At 40.2% G+C, this 22,245-nt stretch overlaps 1 protein-coding gene and 2 pseudogenes across 1 annotated transcript; all 3 read left to right on the top strand.

Annotated features, from left to right (window-relative positions):
• The first annotated feature begins 7,847 nt into the window (after positions 1 to 7,847).
• LOC114282687 (rust resistance kinase Lr10 pseudogene) lies at positions 7,848 to 10,380 on the top strand (annotated as a pseudogene).
• Positions 10,381 to 16,409: 6,029 nt separating this feature from the next.
• LOC114282688 (rust resistance kinase Lr10 pseudogene) lies at positions 16,410 to 18,389 on the top strand (annotated as a pseudogene).
• A 1,361-nt stretch (positions 18,390 to 19,750) lies between these two features.
• Positions 19,751 to 20,521, top strand: LOC114282689 (uncharacterized). The gene is made up of 2 exons (XM_028225426.1): positions 19,751 to 19,881; positions 19,924 to 20,521. The coding sequence occupies exons 1-2, from the start codon at positions 19,751 to 19,753 to the stop codon at positions 20,519 to 20,521; spliced, it is 729 nt and encodes a 242-aa protein (XP_028081227.1).
• The last annotated feature ends 1,724 nt before the right edge of the window (positions 20,522 to 22,245 follow it).

Below are 22,245 nucleotides of genomic sequence, written 5' to 3'. Positions count from 1 at the left end.
TTTGTAAATCTGAGTACTAGGTTTGTGGGCACCAGTATCGGTATTCTGAGAATCAGTTATATCCGCGAGTATCAGATTCAGTTTTAGGGCAGTGATTTTGGGGAACAGTGATCAGTAGTAGAGTACAGTTATTCAGCTATGCTTATGTCTGTTCTGATTGGGCCGAAATGCTGCGTGTTTTCTCTTTTAGTTCAGAGATTTAGTACAGAATAGCCAGTGTTCTCCTTTGCTGAGACAAGACAGACATCTGATCCGTCAGTCACCGTTCAGTTCAGTGGACTTATGATGATGCAAAGTTAAGAGGAAATTGTGGTTATGGCAGCCACATTAGACCAAATAATCATCTTGCAGGATGAGACCAATGTTGCTGTACCGCATCTGCACAGGTCGCCTGTCGCACACCCGATCTGGACACCCCTGTTGTTTCAAGCTCGTGAGCCCACCACATTTGAGTTAATGGGAATGATCAGCGACCTCCAGAGATCTGTGGCTAATCTAGCCTATGAGATGTCGGCTCCACCACCAGCCACGTCATACGCCGGGAACTTCATGCCACAGGAGCCCCCGCTACTGGGGCGAATTGTGATCGAGCTCAGCCAACCTGAGGTTGTTTCAAGCTATAGCAATGACGTGTCAACAACAACCAGGTTTCGCTCTAATATAGCAACCCAAACCCTCGATCAAGCTGAGGCTAGAGGCAAGAATAAGATGAAGGCAGACGCTGATCCCATTGAATAACTACTATGGCCAGTCGAGGCTTTGAAAGCCAGGGGGTTCAGTAAACAACAAGTGTTCGCAGTTATGACTAAGACTGTGGATGATCCTTTTCCCACTCCAACCGAGGGCAATTCAAGCTAGGCGGAAAATCGGGATAGGCCCCGTCATGCTAGAACAGTTCCCTCCAATCCCAGCCTTGCACCAGGAAAAGATCAGAAAGCCAAGGCAGCACCTGCCGATCCTTTTTTGAGTACATCCAGCAAAGGTCCACAGACTTCGAAGTATCTGCCCCAAGGGCGCAGAGTCTTTCACGCCCTTTACATGCCTTTGTCTAAGGCACTTCAAATCCTAGCGGAAAAGGGTCATCTCAAACCTCTTAAGCCTTAGCCTCTCCCCAATCATCTTCCAGCGGGCCATGATGCTACTCAATACTGCGCATATCATCAGCAGACCGGTCACAGCACCGATAACTATTTTCGTCTCCGCCACGAAGTGCAAGATTTGATTGACAATGAAGTCATCCTCCCGCCAAGCTCGGCAAAGTCTGTCACCGCCGGGTTGTTGGATTTCTAGGATAGCGCGAGTATGTGATCAGGGGTTAGACCACCTACGGGCGGCGCTCGGTGTAATTCAGATGTGCCGTTTGGCACGCACTATGTTGAGCATCTACGAATGTAGTTTTTGTAATTTATGGCTTGGGTGTTGAGACAGTTCTTTGGTTTTGCTTTGAGTCTGTCTCATTGTCTTGAGTCAGTATTTTTTGCTTAAGGGTCTGTCTGGTTGTATCGAGTCAGTCCCATTGTACAGAAATCAGGTGATTCCAGGGTTATTGCCTCGGATATTATTTTGTTTTGTAATTATCCTTTTGCTTTCTTTTGAGTCTGTCTCTGCTGTGGAGCCAGTTGCCACCAGGAAATCTGAATGAAATAACTGCGGCTATCATGTTTCCGTGCTTATTGCTACTTTGAGCTAGTTGCGCCAGAGGATTTAAATGAAACAGCAGTACATCTCACCTGCTCTTCTGCACCTTGAAGTCATTGTAATGACCTAAGTTTTTCAAAACTTTTTTTAAACACTATGGTGATGAAAACGAAGAGGAAGGAGTCCTCGGGATTTACAAAACTTTGATCAATTAAGAGAAAGAAAGGCATGCTAAGCCCTTAATGAACGGGGTCATGTTTGTTAACGTGAGTACTGAGAAGGACCCTGGCTTGATCCAGATTGGTTCCGCACTGTCTTCAGCGCGAGCGATTAGTCGCTTTCTTAAAAAATTTCAAAAAAATGTTTTGCGCAGTCTTGTGAAGACCGATATGGAATCGCTCTTGAGATTGTGCAGCCTAGGATTGCCCTCAGCCTCAAGATTCAACCCCTTTGCTTTCAAACCTTGAACGTGCATTCAGAATGTTCAATGGCCAAACCGCAATGTGAGACCCGTGTGGCCAGATTCGAAGCAGCCCTCGAATAAGAGGCACCAAAGTTAGACCAAGAAGATCAGATGTCGTCAAGACAAGCTTGTGAAGCTAAATCAGAAGCAACCCTCGAACTAGGGGCAATAATGTCCAATGCGCTCGAAGGGCCAAAGATGGATCCTTCCGCAAATCAATACAACAGTCGTTCTCCTGGATTCAGATGGCTTCAAAATCATAAAACCATTTGGCATGGACAAAACCACACCTTTACCCTTGAAAGGCTCGCTGGGCCGAAAACCCGGAAGAGTGACCCAGACAAAAGTTAGAGCAAAGAAAAGAAAAGAATACAAAAAAAAGAAAGAAAGAAAAATGCAAAAAAAAAGAGAATTGAAAAGAAAAGGAGAACAAATCTCGCAAGGTTGAAAACCCGGAAGGGCGACCTTGGCAAAAGTTAGAGCGTAGAAGGTGAGGGTTAATACACGAGTGTACCTAAACCGGAACTACGTAAGGCTTGATTCCCATGTTTGGGATACGTAGGCAACTTCATCCTGAAGTCCAGCCACCAACACTTTCAAAGTGACTGTGTCCATATATTGGTTTTGACTATCTTCGTCTTCTCTGTATCCGAGAGTTCGGTTGCGATCATCACTAATAAGGACTGTTTACAGTATGCTGCGGCGTTTTCCAGACAAGGGGCAACTTTCCGTTGCCATGCAGCTCTCTTCAAGCAAGGGACAATTTCCCTTCGGATCCGAGGTTGTGCATCTCGAGAGTAAATTTCATGCTCGTTGAGCACTAGCTGTTTGCCAAAACGGTTTTTGAGAATTTTTACTGAGGTTGACTATTTTCTCGAAAATTATTTCATCTTTTCCAAAACTGGACCATTTTCTTGGACCCAAAAAAGGAAAATTTTCAGTGCTCATAGCCTGACTTACATGATTTTCAAATCAAAAATCGAACAAGTATGTTAATCTAACTCTCATATTGGTCAAAATTGTTTTAGTAGAAAACCAAAACAAAAAAAAAATGGTCAAAATGATGAACTAAGGGGCACAGTTGAGTCAGGCTTCCTGTCTTTCCCCCATCGCCAGCATACTTGCTAGAAAGGGCACAACTGGAGCTGTCTGTAAAGGGCTGAAAGCTCTTATATCCTCCGAGCAACGAGGAATCAAGCCAAGTGCAAAACACGAGTCAGAATGGATCAAGATACTCCACTCCCTCATCCGGAGCATCGAGTAGACATCGCCGGAAGAAGTAGCTGCGAGCTAATAGTGTTGGGCATGAACCCACAACCTCTTGTTTATCCATCAACCACCCAGGGGAGGGATAAAAAATGAGAGATTGAAGAACAGAGAGATGTGCATTGAGAGAAAAAGTGAGAAAAGGGCTTTTTTAGGAAAACAGAGCTTGAGGGCCGAGTGATGTGAGAATCACAAACGAGAAAGGATGGGAAACAATACCCGGGGAAACTGGCTCCTCGCGAACTGAGAGGTCTCTTGTCTTTGTAACACGTCTGTGTGTCGTGTCTTTTGTTTTGTTTACTTCAACTCTTATTTTGAGCCTGCTCCGAGCATGTCTCGATGTGTTTAGGTTGTGTACCTTTTGTTGAGTCGTAGGGGCGCTGTGTTCAGTCATAGGCTCAATACCCGGTTGACAACTCATTTCTCAATTTCAAAAAATCGTTTGTGCTCAGAGTGCTGTGCCATTCTCCACATTTGTGCAAAGCAAGATTGGTTCTTTCAATAGCCGTAGGGTTCAACCCAGGCCATGTCGGAACAATAGAACCAGGACCTATCCAAGACTATGTGGGTTCCGGACCGCGAAGCAAAAGAAAAGAGGGAAATTGTGGAGCATCCGTGTTTGTCCCAACTTTTACGTACCCCATTTTTGCATCCCGTCTCTTCAAGATTGAATTGTTTGTTCAGAATGAGTTGTGTGTTCAGAATAAGCAATGCGTTGTATGGGCTGTATGCCGAGTAAACCAAGCGCTGTGTGTTCAGAATGAGCAGTGGGTTGTATGAGTTGTTTTGATGTTAGCTGGTTCCCTACTTGGCTGTTACAATGCAAGTGTTCCAATTTTCAGACAAAAGATCAATCTCATTTACATTGTTATGTAATATGATGCGATGCGATGTATGAAATGTATGAATGCAACACTTTTTCAGACAGAAAGCTTGTTTCATTTCATTATCTTTTCAAGTACATAGCTTTGAAGAAAATAAAACCTGCCTGCGGCAGTACAGTGTGCTCAAGCTACCAGCAAAAAGAAAAAGTACAACACAAAAAAAGAGAGCAGTAAAAGCCTAGATCAATGCCAAGTGGTCTCAGACACGAGGGTCTGTCCTCGTCCTCTTCCTGGAAGAAGGTCCAGGAGCATCGTCGTCGGCTCCGCCATCTGAGCCCGAGTCCGAGTCATCGCCAGTCACCTCCTTATATGACTCTGCCTCCGCCTCTGCCTCAGACTTATCATCATCTGGGATCGGTGCTCAAGAGCTACTCTCAACATGAGTGCGCTCCGCTTTGGTGCGGGGATATACTCTGCCATCTTGCCCTCCTCCTCGGGCAGGCACAGAAGGCCCAGCTGGAGCACCTCCTGCGGCAGGAATCTGGAATGGAGGCTGAAAAGCACAAATGGAAAATGCATCAGTATGCTACGCAAAACAGAGTATGAATGCTATGAGCAGTGTATCAGTACAGAATGCAGTGTATGAATGCCTTGTATGAATGCTGTGAGCAGTGTATGAATACAGAATGCAGTGACTGAGTGCAGTGTATGAATGTCGTGAGCAATGCTGTGAACAGTCTGCGGGTTACAGTGTATCAAATGTCGTGAGGGCCGTGTACCAAGTGTTGTCCTAATAGTGCAATGCATCAGATTATGTGAAACAGTTTATGTAGAGTTTGAGACTGTGGTCAGAAAAGCGTACCGGGATACTGTAAATGGCCAGCAGGTCGAGGCTCCGCTCGAACATCCCCATCATGGAGGCAGTCAACTCCAAAGACTGGCAAGTGTACTCGGAGGAAGCCAGCAAAAGTGTTAGAAACATCAGTATTCTGCGGAATATCAAACGGAATGAAATGAAATGACGGTACAGAATACAAAATGCAGTAGTACATACCGGGGGCAAGTCGTAGAACTCGACTAACTCATGATCAGCCGGAGCGGGTGCGATAGGGATCTGATAAGTCTCCCCACCCTGCCCTCTGCATGTCATCATCGTAGGCAACGCTGGCCACCCAACTCTCTGCCCTCTCCGGGGCCCACTCCTATCACGGGCCCGAGCCATCCTCGGTGCTCCTGCTCCTGCTCTTGCTCTAGCTGCCGGCGTTGCTGGCCTCTCTCACTCAGTTCGACCGCCACTACTCAGCGGCCACATGATATAGGCCTGGACGTATTCCATGTAGTCGCCCTCGCCCCTGAAGCCCTCCGCATCCCAGCCGATCTTGTAATCAGCCACCTGCTCAAGGGAGAACCTCTCAGTGTCCCTCATGTGGGTAGGAGGTGGACCCGAGGCTATCTGCTCTAGTAAACCTAAGGTCTGGCGCAGGAAGCGCTCGCCCAGGTACCAAGTCCGACAGACCGGGCCCTCCAGCAGAATCCTGAATCGGGCAGTCTCCTCAGCACCAGCATACCGCTCCCGAACTGCGGCTGGCAATGGAGCCCAAGGCTGCCAGGTGATCTGTAAATGATATGCAGTTTGTTATCTACTGTTATCGAAAGAATAATGTAAAGCAAAGCTTAAATGAACTGCAAATTCTAAAATACCTCTGCGGCGGTAATGGTATCGAAGTAGCGACAGAAGAATATGAATGACTCCCGTGGTCTCCGCACGCATCTCACATCGAAGCGTTGAGAGAATGGAACGCCGAGGGGGGTCTCCTCATCTGGCACTGGGGCAAGCCTCGGGAAGTAGGCATAGACCCACAACTGCAGAGCAAATATCAGTATGCTTTTCAGATAAAGCAGAATGCAGAATAAAACAGAAATTACAGAATCATATATTGTGCAGTGCATCGTGCAGAGTGTACAGTACGTGCAGTATACAGTCAGTGTAAAGCAGATTGCATGTTTGCAATGTGTGCAATATACAGTCAGTTGGCAGCAGATTGTGCAGTATATGAAGTGTATGGTGCAATGTGTGCAGTGTGTAAAGCAGATTATATGTGTGCCGTGTGTGCAGTATATGACCAGCGTGAAGTAGACTGCCGGGTGTGCAGTGTACAGAGTACAAAAAATGTAAAGCAGAAATGTAAAACAGAAAAGAAGATGTACCTCCCAAGCCCGCCGGTAGCCTCCGAGCAACTGTCCGCTACAACGGGAGGATGAGCTCATGTATCCGTAAAGGGTGGCCAAGCCGGAACCACCCCAGTCGTAAAGGCGGATCCGTGTGATATCCACTAAAGCGCTCAGTAGACAGAGGGGCACGGTGTTCACCCGATCTACGAAGAGAGTCGTCCCCAGCAAAAACATAAGGAAGCCACGTGCATACTTCTCCGCCTCCTCCTGAGCCATCGGTGCCTCCTGAGCCAAGGCTGGCTGAATCTTGAAGTGGTCCTCGAACCACGAATATCTTACAAATCCTGAACGGGCAAGAGGTGGCAGCTCGCCAAGCAGATACATCTGGGCGGCCTCCCATTCGTCCATATCTGTGTCAAAGGGGATCGAATCACCCCCTGCCCCGATGCCGGTGAGCATCGAGAAGTCGAAGGGAGTTATTGTCATGTCTTCCGTGGCAAAGAAGTGGAAAGAATCGGTGGCGTCCCACCACCTCTCCACCAGAGCAGCAAGGAGAGGCCTGCTCGCAGTAAGGCGCGAGAGTCCCCTGCAGAAAGTGCCGAAGCTGGCCTGGTCGACGATGTGGCGGACTGCGTCAGGCAGCCCCAAGTACCATCCACGGGCGACAACATTCCCATACCCTCGGAAGGCATGGGAATCCCCATGTATTCAAAAGCAAACAGCTACGAAGCAATGTTAAATATACAGTTTTGAAGAACATTCAGAATTGACAAAAATACAACGTGTGTGCACGTGTTCAGATTCAAACAAACATCGGGTGCCGCGTGTGCTCACAGTGAACTACAGCGTATGATGTATCAGTATGTTCGTGTGGTTCAGTGAAAATACCGCATGTGTGCACATGTTCAGATTCAAGCAGATATCGAGTGCCGGTGTGCTCGCAGTGAACTACAGCATATGATGTATCACTGTGTGTTTGAGTGGTTCAGTGAAATACAGCGTGTGTGCACGTTTTCAGTTTCAAGAAGATATCAGGTGCAAGTGTGTTCACAGTGGACTACAGCATATGGTATATCGATGTATCCGGGCCAAACATTTAAAAGACAGAATCAAGTATTGCAGTTGTGTACTCCACTTTGCAGAAAATGAAACGGGGAAAAATGTACCTCGGAAGCGTCGTATGACAGATGTGACTCTGGCTCGCGCAGAATAAGCTCCGGCGGCACGGCTCTATCAAAACTCCTGAACTGCCGAAGTCCGTCAGGAGGCAACACGTCAATCATCGGCCTGTAGGCCGCCGGATCGAATGGTCGGATGTGAAGAGGCAAGAGCTCGGTCTCTGGGTCCACATCCATCTCCAGGGGAGCCCCACCGCCTGGAATATCGTCTTCCATCTCAAGGGTAGCGTGAAAATGGCCGAAAATGTGAAAACCGGGCATGAATATGAAAAGTCAACTAAAAAGTCAACCCCGGGAGGGTGAAAAATGGCTGGAAAAGTCGAGGTGCGGAAAAGGCACGAGAATCAAGGTAAACTCGAAGGAAACAAACCCCGAGTGGTAGAAATTGAGAAAGAGACACCGAAAACAAATTTTGTTCGGTTCAAAAAGTTCGAAACGGCGAGAGTTTTGCGAATAAAACGTTGAAACAGGCCTGAAAATCGAGGAAAATGATGGATCGAAGGAAGAAAAATGACCTAAAGAGATGGGGGAAGGTTTTTCGACTAAGAGGCAAGTGAAGAAATAAGGTTTAAAGCCCTATATTTAAAGACCTGTGCCGAAAGGACAAAACTGCCCCGATACAGGCATTTTTGGCCGGTCGGCCACATTGTTGGCCGGTCGGCCAAATATATGGCCGATGGCCTTGTTTTGTGGCCGGTGGATGGCCGATGGACTCCCCTGATAGCCGATGAACCTCCTGGACCTTTGTTTGGGTCTTTGATGTGGTTTGGGGCCTCCATTGCTCAACACAGTGCAGGAAAATGCATTTCCGAAGCTTAACCGGTCTCCATGCCGTGTCTTTTGTGCGTAGCACTCAAATACGTGCAAGGTGTATCCTTTTCTTCTCCTTTGGTATCTTGCGAGATTAGCATACATAGGTTGCATCGTTATGTATGTCTAGACACGTTGTAACGCATACAACTTGCATTAATATGCACTGTTCAGATGCATTGTCATGCATTTCGCAAGCGACATGCGTTGCCGCGCAGTCGAGTTCACATGCATTGTCATACATTTCGAAAGACATGCATTGTCGTGCATTCAAGTTCATGTGTATTGTCATGCATTTCAAAAGACGCGCGTTGCCGCACATTCACTGCCCATTTGCATTGTCATGCATTTCAAAAGACGTGCGTTGTCACGCATTCGTTCCATTTGCATTTTCGTGCATTTCAAAAAAAAAAAAACAAAAAAAAAAAACAAACAAACATGCATTTCAAGAGACGTGCGTTGTCACGCATTCAAGTTCATTTGCGTTGTCGTGCATTCCAATAGTGTGCATTGTCATGCATTTCAATAAGTCATGCATTGTCATACACTTCAATTACACGCATTGTCATGCATCTTTCATCTGCATTTCAGTACATGCATTACCATGCATTCCCTTATCACGCATTGTCATACATTTTAATTACATGCATTGTCATGCATTCTCGTTCATGCATTGTCATGCGTGTCTCATTTTGATTAATAATGCTTTGTTCTTTTTAACTGCCTTAGTCACATTGCTGAATCAATGCTTATTTTTCTTACAGCTCAAATCTTCCTCTTGTTGTTTATCATAGGTATGACATTTATTCTATTTAGTGAACACTATGAAAAGTTATCTTTTAATACAAAAGAAATGTCCCTTAATACAAAACAAGATAATATAAAATGAAATGCAGCAGTATAAAAGAAAACTTGAACATTAGTTTTGGAAATTAGGTGACAATGGAAGGATAAAAGAACATTTTCTTATTACTTCTTTGTCTACCTACACAGGAGTAATCCTAGCAGCAAGGACTTTATGTGCACCATGTGTGTTTGGATTTTTAATCTATAAGTTCAGGACAAGGCATTTATCGATGTTTGATAGCATTGAAGGTTTCCTACAAAGTCAAAATAATCTCACGCCTATTAGGTACTCATACTCGGATATCAAGAAGATGACCAAGGGTTTTAGGGACAAGTTGGGGAAAGGAGGCTATGGTTCTGTATACAAAGGAAAGCTTCGAAGTGGCACTCTTGTGGCACTTAAGATGTTAAGTAAGCCTAAATCTGATGGGTAAGAATTCATTAATGAAGTAGCCACCATAGGAAGGATTCATCATGTCAATGTGGTTCACCTGATTGGATTTTGTGTTGAGAGATCTAAGCGTGCTCTTATTTATGACTTCATGCCTAATGGGTCTCTTGAGAAGTACACCTTTTTTGGAAAAGGAAAAAAATTCCTTAGGTTGTGAGCAAATGTATAAAATCTCTCTTGGAGTGGCACGGGGGGATTGAATACTTGCATCGAGGTTGTGACATGCAAATCCTGCATTTTGATATAAAGCCTCACAACATTCTCCTTGATGAGAATTTCACTACAAAAGTTTCTGACTTTGGGCTTGCAAAATTGTATCCAACAGTTGATAGTATTGTGCCTCTCACTGCAGCAAGAGAAACCATGGGTTACATGGCCCCAGGGTTGTTCTACAAAAACATTGGAGGTGTTTCATATAAAGCTGACGTTTATAGTTTTGGAATATTGTTGATGGAAATAGCAGGCAAGAGGAGGAATTGGAATGCATCAGCTACTTCAAGCCAAATTTATTTCCCTTCATGGGTTTATGGCCAATTCACAGATGGAAAACACATAAAAAAGGGAGAAACGACAGAGGAGGAGAACGAGATGGTAAAAAAGATGATGGTCGTAACTTTATGGTGCATACAAATGAAGCCTATTAACTGTCCTTCCATGAACAAAGTCATAGAGATGCTCCAAGGAAGTATTGAATTTCTTCAGATGCCTCCCAAACCTTTTATGGATCCATAGGCGAAGCTGAGTGAGAATGGAAACGACATAGACCCTACCCAATTGCCGATTCTATCAGTCGCTTGTATGGATTCCTTAACAATGGATATAAGTGCACGTTAAGTGCATTGTGCCAAGAAACATTTATTTAGAGGCAACGCTGACACTCACCTGTATATCAAATTTTGTCTTTTAGCTCTCACTAGTCTTCAATCAGCATTCTCTACCTGAAAAACATGTGAGTTTGATTAAATGGGTTAATGTGTGCCTTTGAGTGGCCTTGGATTATTTAACTTGGTGGTCTCTTTTTGAATATGTATGCTTGATTATAGAAATACAAAACTGAGGGCAGTTTGTCTACTAATTGAATTTGTTTTATTTTCTTATGTGGCTTGTTAGAAATAGAGTATTACTTGTGAGGGTTAGATCATGAAGTATTACTATCCTTTGTTCAAGAAAGTCTTGCCACTCATTGAAAGAAAGAAATTGAGGAATTTTCCAACTAATTTCCCCCTCTGTCACACATGTTTTCTTTATTTTCTTGCATTGGGTATGATAAAAAACAATAGTCAATGAAAAACATTTTTCATGGTCAACAAAAAGCAAACTTATTTGGACTGAAATTGTTTTCTACTTTTAGAAGGCGAAAAATATTTTTCCGAACTAAAATCTTATTGATGTCACCACACTACCAACGTTACTCACCTCCACCATGACACCGCCACCATCACCGCCGCCGCCACCCCACAAAAGTTGCAAAACACAAGCATCTTGCATCACCAATGTTTTGGATGTTATAGCCGCTTGCTCCAATGTGTGCTCTTTTCAGCCTTCCTTTCTAAGTGAGTAAAATTTTCTGGTCGATTAGCTTCTGTTTGTTTCGACAAAAATATTTTTAATACTTTTTGATGTTTAGGATGTACAAAAAGTTAAATAAATTTACTGAGAAATATTTTACACCGAAAAGTGATTTGCAAAGAGAATTTTTGTACAAAAATTAAATTAGAATGCTGTGTTTGATGACAAATCTTTTCATTTTTTATTTGAAATGAATGTATATAAATTTGACGGCCATTTCTTTAGGAGCACACTACCGAGCTAAAAATGTCCAAAAAAGGTTTTTTTAAATTATATACAACAAGAGTGTTTGGTTATAGAGAAAGTTTTTGATGTTGGAATAGCTTGTTGCTTTTGTGATGCATAGTTTCTCTCGTTTCAGTTCATGGGTGTGAGCTTTACTCCCATTTTCCTTACCTGTCAACTGTTCGATAAAATGTGTCAATGGATACCTGCAGTTATTTTGTTCATTGAGCATTTTTTTGAAATTTTGGACCTTTGAGGATAGAATTTAGGAGAATTTTGAACTGAAAAAGAAATTTCTGGTTTTATGCTCTCTTAATAAAGGTTTGTTCAAAGTCTTTTTTCATGTCAATTATTTGAGGGTATTTTCTCGAAATTTTTTTTTCCAAGGATTGAGCCAAACACCGAAAAAAAAAATGATTAGTTTTTACTATACAAGGTTTTACATGAAAATTATGTTTTAAAGTAAAACATTTTACATTGGAGTATACGAACCTTTGAAGTTTATTCCAATTTCACACATCCTTGAGAGAAATAATTAAAGAAATATTTAAAAATAAAAGGAATGAAAATTTCAGTGTAGAATGGTATCATAGTACAGGTTTTGTCGTTGGCATAGGTTACAAAACTCAGGAGCTCCAAATTTTTACTCGAATTTAGGCCCTTTGGTTCTTATATTAGTTGTAATTTTTTTTTAGGTTTCAAATAAAAAATGATCCAATCCTAGATTATGCAAGTTAAGTTAGTAATTTTTGTACTTAAAAATGCGAGGAGAATAATGTTTAAGTGATATTTTGTTACAATTTGTTCGCTTTTATCTACTATTATAGTTTTAGATTTTTCGATACACTTTTTTTTTCTTTCTTCTTATTGTAAATTGAATTGTGTGTTATTTGTTTTCATCTTTCCTTTGCTTGGTGTAAGTTTATCTCTTGGATGGATTCCTCTTTGTATGTGTCGTTTGGTTACATTAATGGAAATTTCTATTTTGATAAAAAAAAATAAAATTGTGAATTAAATTTTGCTAACAATTTTCGTAGTTATATATGAAGCAAAATTCACACATAAGTGACTGATCAATTTTCCATATTATAATAGATCTGAAGTAGTGGCTATAAATTTTAAGGCAAATTGATGGAGATGCCATCAGGATAGAGCAAGAAGGCTGATTGTACACATTATTTCATTTTAATGATGGACAAGATATGTTGTGAAAATTAAAAATGGATGTGGTCGGCTTGATCTTCTTTAATTCCCACTAGTTTTTGCAATTTTTCGTTGACTAACATAATTTTTTCGCCAAAAATTGTAAGCAACTTGTGGAGCTTCAGCCAGAGTGAGTATTCTTCCTCTGATTTCTAATCCTCTCAATGCAGAAGTTGTTTGCAAGACTATTGTCTGGTGCAACTTATTTGTGCTGAGGGTGTTCATGAATTAGATTGGTTCAGTTTTAGACCAAACCAAAAATCAAATCGGCTCTTACAATTCTTGAAAACTTGAAAATGTGATCGAATCGTTAAATCTATATAACCAATATGCTTTGATTCTACAGTGTCTAAACATTTTAAGGCTAAATTCATTTTACCTCCCTTGTGGTTTGAGACTGGAGCACTTTACTACCCCTTATCGTTCAAATATAGCCAAAAAATCCGATGTGATTTTCGATTAAAATCCTACCGTTAATTTTTTAATCTAAATTAACAGACGGTGTATTATACACACCATATTATAGAGTGGGTTTTGTTTTCTAAAAAATTAGAATGAATTAATACAACAAAAGGACAATTTTATTCCCATTCTCTCCAAACCTAAAATTAGATTAATATGTTAATTAAAATAAAATAAAAATATAATTAAGAATTAATCTAAAATCTAAAATATAATTAAGAATTGATCTAAAATGTAATTAGATTAACATGTTATAAATTATAAAAAATAATTAAGAATTTAGTATTAATTGTGATCTAAAATATAATTAAATTAAAATTAGATTAAAAAGTTAGTAATTACAATAAATAGTTAAATATTTAGGATTAATTGTGATATAAAATATAATTAAATTAGAATTAGAATACAAATTTAACAATTACAATAATTAATTAAAAATTTATAATTAATTTTGATTTAATTGAATTAATACTAGATGCTATAAATTATGTGTATAAGAGATGAGAGACAAAGAAAATAACAAAAAATATAGGGTTTGAGGGTATTATAATTATTTTACATCTATAATTAAAGGTGTTAATGGTTGCATTTTAGTCCAAAAAATATATGCCTATTTTTAAAAGACAGGGGTATAAAGTGCTATAAAATCATATCAGTGAAATGAATTTTGGCCAATATTTTATATAACAAGAAATATCATATATATTATATAATAGTAAACAAACTAGCTATAATTAGTTTAATTCAGTTCATTAGAGTTTGTCAACCTTACAATCAAGACTAGTGTTCAAAACTTACTAGGAACTTTTGTAACGCCCCCAAAAATAATGTAATAAGTGCAACCCAAATATGTGTTAATAACTACATAAATCAGAGTAAATAGTCCTTTCATTATATGAAGTTAAAGATACAAAAGAGTTTAACATAAATAAATGCCCTATTGGCTTACATCTTTCCAAGCCTTGACTTGGTTACAACAAAAGTGAGCTTCGCTCATTACATCTTAAGCCCTTGACTTTACAAAAATATACAATCAAAATAAGAAGCTCTTGCTCCTGAAAATCTTTCCCATGCTACTGCCTTGGTGGAGGCATCCCATCATTACCTGAAAATGTTTTTCCCAAATAGGGTGAGCCATAACCCAGTAGGAATCATTTAACACAATATATGAGGTTTAGCAAAGATATAAGTACAAAGTGCATATACAATGCTTGGGGTAAAACTCTCACGAATGTATATACTCATAAGATATCAAATTTAAGTCTTAATCCATTTTCTTTCAATTCATATGCCGTTCACTTATCGTTCTCAATTCATGAGTCAATTTCATTATTTCTCAACAACCAAACTGAGGTTACAACTCAATGGTTTTCAAATCATACAACATATACACATAAACACGTCAAACTTCCATTTCACGGATATTTTGTCTGCGGGCAGCCGTCAAACGGGACCCATGTAAACGTAGGCTATACAAGCATCACAATTGTCATTTTACGGATATTTCGTCCGCGGGCTAGGCACCCATGTATAATTTCGGGACTTTCACCCAGGACACTCCGACCAACTTAATTATAATGGAGTCCATTCCCTTTCTCCTCCCAAACAATGATTCATACATATGCAATGTATATAAACACAAAATCAAACAATGGAGTACATCCCTTTCCACTCCCAAATAATCATACATGTACAATGTATATAGACATGGCCATATTCACTGACAACCATCAAAAGATTAGTTTCAATTCGCCTAATGTACATGCTATTTCTACAACAATCAAAGCTATCCTCCACCGATAGCCCAATACAGTTATATCTAAACATATATTCAATCTCAAACTAATAGTTTATTCCAAACATCCAAAGGTGTGAAGTAATACATATTCAATTCCACCATTTATATCGAAAATCATCCAATTTCACATTTTCAATGTCAATTTCAATTATTTATACAAAATAGCAATTTGATTCAATTAGGGAAAAAACCCCATTTTCGCAAATATCAACCCAAGTACCAAAATTTACCATTTTGACACAACATGAACATATTTTCAGCCTCCAAACTCATTTATTCCACATTCACCAAAAATTCATCTTTTTCATTTCACTCCAAAACCCTAGATTTGATCAAACTACTCCCAAATCCCACCATTGTTACACAATAACAAATAACTAAGCTAAAAATCATATGAAAGTGTAGAAAAATTCCTACCTCAAAGGAAGAAGATGAGCCAAGAAAGAGTGAGACTCCAAGAATGACGAAACCCACTTTTAATTGGATCAAAATGAAGATCTTGATGCACTCTACCTTTTTCTCAAACACTAGGGTGGAAATCCCAACGGATCTAGATGAAATCTTAGAGAGAATGTGAGTTTTAGAGAGAGGATGTGTAGATCTAGGTTTTTGGAAAGTTTAGAGACAGAGAGAGAGAGATAGAAGAAAAAGTGTTTCAAAATGTCATCTTCACGGACTGTTATACACGCAGTCTGCTCGAGCGTGGAAAGTGACGCTTGAGTGTCAGACACAAGGTTCCGCTTGAGCGTGAAAAGTGACGCTCGAGCGTAGGATACGTATTTCTGGAAGTTTTGTATACGAAGGATCCCGCTTGAGCGTGAGACTGGACGCTCGAGCGTCCAATGCATTCTCCCAATATTTTCAGAACTACAAAAATGCTGAAAGTTGACAAATCCCGCTTGAGCGCAAGAATGGTCGTTTGAGCGGAGGAGCAAAATTTGTGAAGCCCGCTCAAGCGCAAGAATTCCTGCTCGAGCGGAGGCGCCAACATCTGGGCAACAAAGGTTTAGAAAAACAAGCAATCAATCTGTTCCAAACGCACAGCTACAACCCAAAAACCAAAATATGGGGGAAACAAGGGAAACAAGATATGAATAATCATTCTAAACCATACCAACCCAAGTCTGGAATACAATAGATAACGAGTCAAAACCGAAATCGCTATAACTTCTATATTCTTACTTTTACATGCAAAAATATTATAAAATAAAAAATACATATAACATGATTCAATTTGATTCAGAATTGTAACCAAAACCTTAGAACTAAGAATTGAACCAATTTGAAAGGTTTAACCATTTTCAAAACTGGAGTCTGTATTAAAACTCATAAAAATCAAACCAAAATAACAATTTGGATTAGATTGGATTAGTTTATCAGTTCCACCAGTTTTTTTTTATTTTTTTTTTATTTTTTAAATACCTCTAATTGGTGATGCTTATAAGTTTTTATTTTTTATTTTTAATTTAAAAATTTGTCAAAGTATTTTGTATAGATTTTACCCATGGTTTATGAGGTATAAATAGCTTAAATAAATTGAAAAAACTAATTAGCTGGAAGAAAGAGGATAGATGTTTTTAGTTTCTGATTTTTTATTATCAAAATTTTTAATAAGTTGGCCACCATGACTCTCATAAGAGTTTAGTCCCATGGGGGAGGTCATGGGCTTAACTCTCCCTAAGGGAGAGTTGAATTAGGAGGCACACACTTGCCACTTTACAACAATGGGGAGATTAACTTCCATAGGTACTAATCTAATAATAAACAACTAACAACAAACTTTCCCCAACTAAAAAAAAAACTTGGAACTTTTCACTTAGCAAATTTGTGCCAAATAGGCCCTTAAGTGGTGGAGAAAACATTTTGCAAGGGGTCTTAAATTGATATCTTGCCAAGTTCTACTCTAAATATTGGCATACTTCCTCTTGGAATGTGCTTTCTTTGCTGTCGGATGCAATAAACCCATGTTTTCTTAGAAATCCTACTCAAATATTTGTATGAAAAAACAAAAACTTTAGGTTGGTCTCATTGTCATGTTAATGGTTCCAACATGAGATGTTCAAAGTGATTGGAAAACTGTTGCATTTCTCATTGCTTTCTAAGATGCCTTCAATCACTAGATAGAATGATTTATGGAACTTATTGTATGCTTTGCTAGGCTTATTTGCTCTTCTTATCACTTTATTTTTTCTTCTTTTAACTGCCTTAGTCACAATGCTGAAACTATGTTCATTTTTCTTATAGCTCAAATCTTCCTCTTGTTGGTTATCATAGGTATGGCATGTTATATTTTGCATTTATTCTATTTAGTGAACACTGTGAAAAGTTATATAATTCAAAGGAAATGGCCCTTAACACAAAAGAAAATAGTATAAAATGAAATGCAACGTTATAAAAGAAAATTTGAACATAATTTCTTGCAAATTAGGTAATAACGGTTCTTTATCTACCTACATAGGACAATCCTAGCAGGATTTTATGTGTGCCATGCTTGTTTGGATTTTTAATCTATAAGTTCAGGACAAGGCATTTATCGATGTTTGAAAGCATTGAAGGTTTCCAATGAAATCAAAATAATCTCACACCTATTAGGTACTCATACTCAGATATCAAGAAGATGACCAAAGGTTTTAGGGACAAGTTGGGAGAAGGAGGCTATGGTTCTGTATACAAAGGAAAGCTTCAAAGTGGCATTGATGTGGCAGTTTAGATGCTGAGTAAGCCTAAAGCTGATAGATAAGAATTCATAAATGAAGTTGCCACCATAGGAAGGATACATCATGTCAACGTGGTTCTGCTAATTGGATTTTGTGCTGAGAGATCTAAGCGTGCTCTTATTTATGACTTCATGCCTAATGGGTCTCTTGAGAAATACATCTTTTCTGGAAAAGGAAAAAATTCCTTAAGTTGTGAGCAAATGTATGAAATCTCACTTGGAGTGGCACGGGGGATTGAATATTTGCATCCAGGTTGTGACATGCAAATCTTGCATTTTGATATAAAACCTCACAACATTCTCCTTGATGAGAATTACACTCCAAAAGTTTCTGACTTTGGGCTTGGAAAATTGTATCCAACAGTTGATAGTATTGTGCTTCTCACTGCAACAAGAGGAACCATGGGTTACATGGCCCCAGAGTTATTCTACAAAAACATTGAAGGTGTTTCATATAAAGTTGACGTTTATAGTTTTGGAATGTTGTTGATGGAAATAGCAGGAAAGAGGAGGAATTGGAATGCATCAGCTAATTCAAGCCAAACTTATTTCCCTCTGTGGGTTTATGACCAATTCACAAATAGAAAGCTTGTAGAAATGGGAGAGACGACGAAGGAGGAGAAAGAGATGGTAATGAAGATGATTGTAGTAACTTTATGGTGGATACAAATGAAGCCTATTAACCATCCTGCCATGAACAAAGTCATAGAGATGCTCCAAGGAAGTATTAAAGTTATTCATATACCTCCTGTGGGGACATATTTTTAGGGTCGTGCCATGCGGACGTGCCAGATTGCCGAGGTGATTATGGTATTGCTGATGTATGGTGTAGTAATATCGGAATCCCGAGATATTTAGATAAGGGACAAGAATCCTAGATATGTGATACGCTTAGCTCGGATAAAGATGAAGCTTTTGAGGAGTTCATCCATATCTAACTAAGAGTCCAAGATAAGCATTGTGCTTGCGTCCTATGAAGTGTGACTGCTAGGAGACGAGGGCACTATTAGCTATAAAAGTAAGGCACCACTGTTGGTATAAGGTAAGGTTTTACTTGTGCACTGAATACTTGATTTGATATCTTCGAGAGATAAGTGACTGACTTGATCGTCAAAGTGCCTTCGGGTGGATGAGCCACCGTGGTATTCTAGTCTCCTTGTTGGCAGGTGCTTGGTTTAATCTATTATGGCACGTGTTCTCTAGCTAAGTTCCCTGTTTGGTTGTGAGATAGGAAATCAACACCCATTATTTGGCACTGTTTGTGGGAACTTAGTAAAGAATAGATGGCCAACATCGGACTGGAGGTGAGAGTCAGGGATGACATACACAATCAGGAAGAGGAGTACGTGGATCCAAATGACAGAGGAGGAAACAATGACAAAGAAGTGCAAGAAGTAAATCTTGAAGTGAACAATGTCGTCAAGGGCCGTAATGGCCTGAGAAGAGGCAATTGAGAAGAATATTACAACGAGAGTGACTTACCAGTATGGAAAGAAAGGTGTCTGAGAAGAGATGATGAGGTGAAGGACCTGGCCAATAAACTGACGGACCTGCAAACTGTGGCAAACTTCATGATGTAGAGCAAGGTGATGCAGCTAGTGTTGCCCTTACTGGAAACGCCGACCCCAGCAGTAAATGCCAACACAGAGAAAACAAGACAGGTTGCAGTACCAACTATCCCACAACACGAAAAAAGACTTGGGAACTCACATCGGCGATCACAGAATGCTAGACAGACAGAATCATGGTGGAAAGAATCTAAGAGAACCTCGAGGACCAAGGGAACCCAGATCAAAGGATCTCGGCAGGTCAATGGGCAAGGCCTCTATTTTGATGAAATAATAGATGTGGAGAAGTCTAAGAGAACGCATCCTAACACAGGAAGCAGTGCACCAAGGAGACTAAAATCAACCAATCGCCGAGCTCCTAGGCGGACGAAGGAAGACTTGTAAAACTACTTCTAGAGGAAGAGATAAGGCGTCAAGGTCACATCCACCACTCAGTTGAGAACGCCTTTCTTGGTAGACTTTGATGCATTCGAGGCACCAAAGAGATTTAGTATCCCGAGGTTCTAGATCTACAATGGTAAGTTAGACCCAAACTTCCATGTTGGTTCATATTTTAATGCAATGTCTCTATGGAGTGGAAATGAGCAGTTGTTATGCAAAGTGTTCCCTTCGACAATTGGGGAAATAGCATCAGATTGGTTCCTTAAACTGCCAAAGGGATGCATCAAGAATTATGAAGGACTGGCTGAGATGTTTGTGGCCAAGTTTGTTATGAACAGATTGTAGCCACTCAGGCTCGACTCCCTGTTGGCCTTGAAGATTGACAATGGTGAAAGCCTTAGAGCTTACGCAAAGAGATACTATGAAGTTTACAATCGGATACCGACTTGTAACCAGGAACTTGCAATCGTGTCTTTTAAGAACAGCTTGGAGAATGATTGCCCTCTTTGGCAATCCCTTGCAAAGACCCTCCTAAAAAGCATGGAGGATCTCATGGCAAGGATCAAGAAGTATGCAAGGGTGGAGGAAGACAAAAAAACAAAGAAGGTGAGTGTAGTGAAGCAAGAGAAGAGAAACGACATATCAAAGCGCAGTCGAGGAAATAACGGCATTGACAAGCCGAAACATGGATTGAGGGTTACGCAGGCCATGAGCACAGTTTTAAAGATCTCGATCTATAGGATCTTGGAGAAGATCAAGAAGCAGCCCTACTTCAGGGCACCGCAGAAGACCTCGGAGGAGTACATGGACAGGAACCCCGGGAAAAATTGTGCCTACCATGATGAGAATGGACACATGACTCAAGGGTGTTGGACTCTAAAGAAACACCCGGAGGACCTGGTTAGGCATGGACACCTAAAAGACTTGATAGATGAAACAAAGACAAGATAGGAACAGGCGAAGCTAGCCCAGGTGTCGGCAGCAGCAGCACCACTCCTGGCGCTATGAGTGGATGGACCTTGGGTTATCAACGCGATCCATACAAAGGACAATGCAAATGAGATTCGAGGAGAGACACAAAGGGTAAGGCATTTGCAACATGTCTTCCAAGTCCAACAGAAGAAGCCTCGGATAGAAGGACACTGGGGCCCGATGATATCTTTCACAGACGAGGACCTAGACATGGTGCAACATCCGCACAACGACACACTGGTTGTGACACTAAAGATTAGAGATTGCCAAGTAAGACATATATTAATCGATCAAGGTAGTGCCTGCGACATCATGTATGTCAAATGTTACAAGGAGCTCAGTCATCACAAAGACGACTTGAAGCAATCCGACAACCCCATGGTCGAATTTAATGGGACCCTGACATTGCTGCTGGGAATAACAAACCTGGAGATTTAGGAAGGAAGAAAGACGGTAACTATGCAGTTCACCGTGATAGACACCCCTTCCCCAAACATCATCTTGGGAAGGCCTTGGATGCATGATATGAGGGTTGTTCCCTCAACTTTGCACCAGTTGTTGCGATTCCCAACTGAATTTGGGATCGAAAAGGTGAGAGGACACTAAGTGCAGGCAAAAAATTGCTCCATAATAGTAATGAAGTACACCTGCAGTGTCAGAAAAGTTAAGATGGCAGAAGTAGAAGACGAAGACCAAGAGTTTTTGGATGATGTCGGCAAAGAACCCATCGACAAGAGCCAAGAGCCTTTGAAAAAGGTTTTGGCATAGGAAGGGGACAAAGAATGATTCCGTAAGAACTTGAATTTTTTAGACAACTAATTAATTTGTTAATAATAACATTAAGTCAATTAATAGTGATTATTAAATTATAATGTTTGTAGCATCATGATTAATAATAATATTAAACTCCTTTAAGTAAATTTGTTTATCTTTCTGTGATTAAATTTCTATTTGTAAAAACTAAATGAGTTAAATAAATAATAACTAAGTTAGTCAGAGGACAGCAGGGAGCAAAACATCTAGTGATTAGCTTATAGATACATTGATTTTATTTTGTACACACACACACGCACATTAAAAAAAAATGGAATCATATTTTTGTCTAAGGATTTTGGACACCTGTAGCTTGCTTTTCGTGCTCCTTTCGGATACGATTAGCCCTACAGTTCGGACTCCCATGGTTCTAAATCTGGTTTCATAAGTGCAAGGTGAAATGGATAAACACAAAAGAGTCCAAATGCGACAAACCATTTTAGAAATCAAGTTTGAATCAAAAGATGCTAAAAAATGGATTGCATTGCCAGATTTCAGAGCCGCCACCTAAATGTTTTTGGAAAATTTAGGAAACGCGTGACACATGCCAAAGGCCATTAGTCCATCATCACCAAAGTGTCTCGGCTCAGGAACTTAGGTATGAGAGGGGAAGGTCATTAATTGAGCACCCCACTCACCTTATCAAAGATCAACCTCAATTAATCATGATGTGATTTTTGTTTACATTATATGCTCTTGTTCTGATTATTATGCTATCTTTATTAGGTGATGCACACAAGTATAGACCCAGTCACAAAATTTGGAATGCATTCATTTATGTTTGTTTTGAAAAAGTGTTTTGAATACAGGTCACTTGAAAAAGTGAGCTTGTATTTAAATTAAATTATTCCAACTTAAGTAAAAAGGCCTTCATCCACTGGCATTCAAAT

This window comes from Camellia sinensis, chromosome 1 (genome assembly GCF_055761805.1).
Source record: "Camellia sinensis isolate YWXY chromosome 1, ASM5576180v1, whole genome shotgun sequence".
Classification (NCBI taxonomy): domain Eukaryota; kingdom Viridiplantae; phylum Streptophyta; class Magnoliopsida; order Ericales; family Theaceae; genus Camellia; species Camellia sinensis.
The sequence above is the reverse complement of the archived record's forward strand: the minus strand, read 5'-3'. Positions and strand labels throughout refer to the sequence as shown.

Coding starts and splice junctions, on each gene's coding strand:
- LOC114282689 (XM_028225426.1), top strand. CDS start 19,751: ATGTCTCTATGGAGTGGAAATGAGCAGTTGTTATGCAAAGTGTTCCCT. Junction 19,882..19,923: donor TATGAAGGACTGGCTGAGAT/GTTTGTGGCCAA, acceptor GTAGCCACTCAG/GCTCGACTCCCTGTTGGCCT.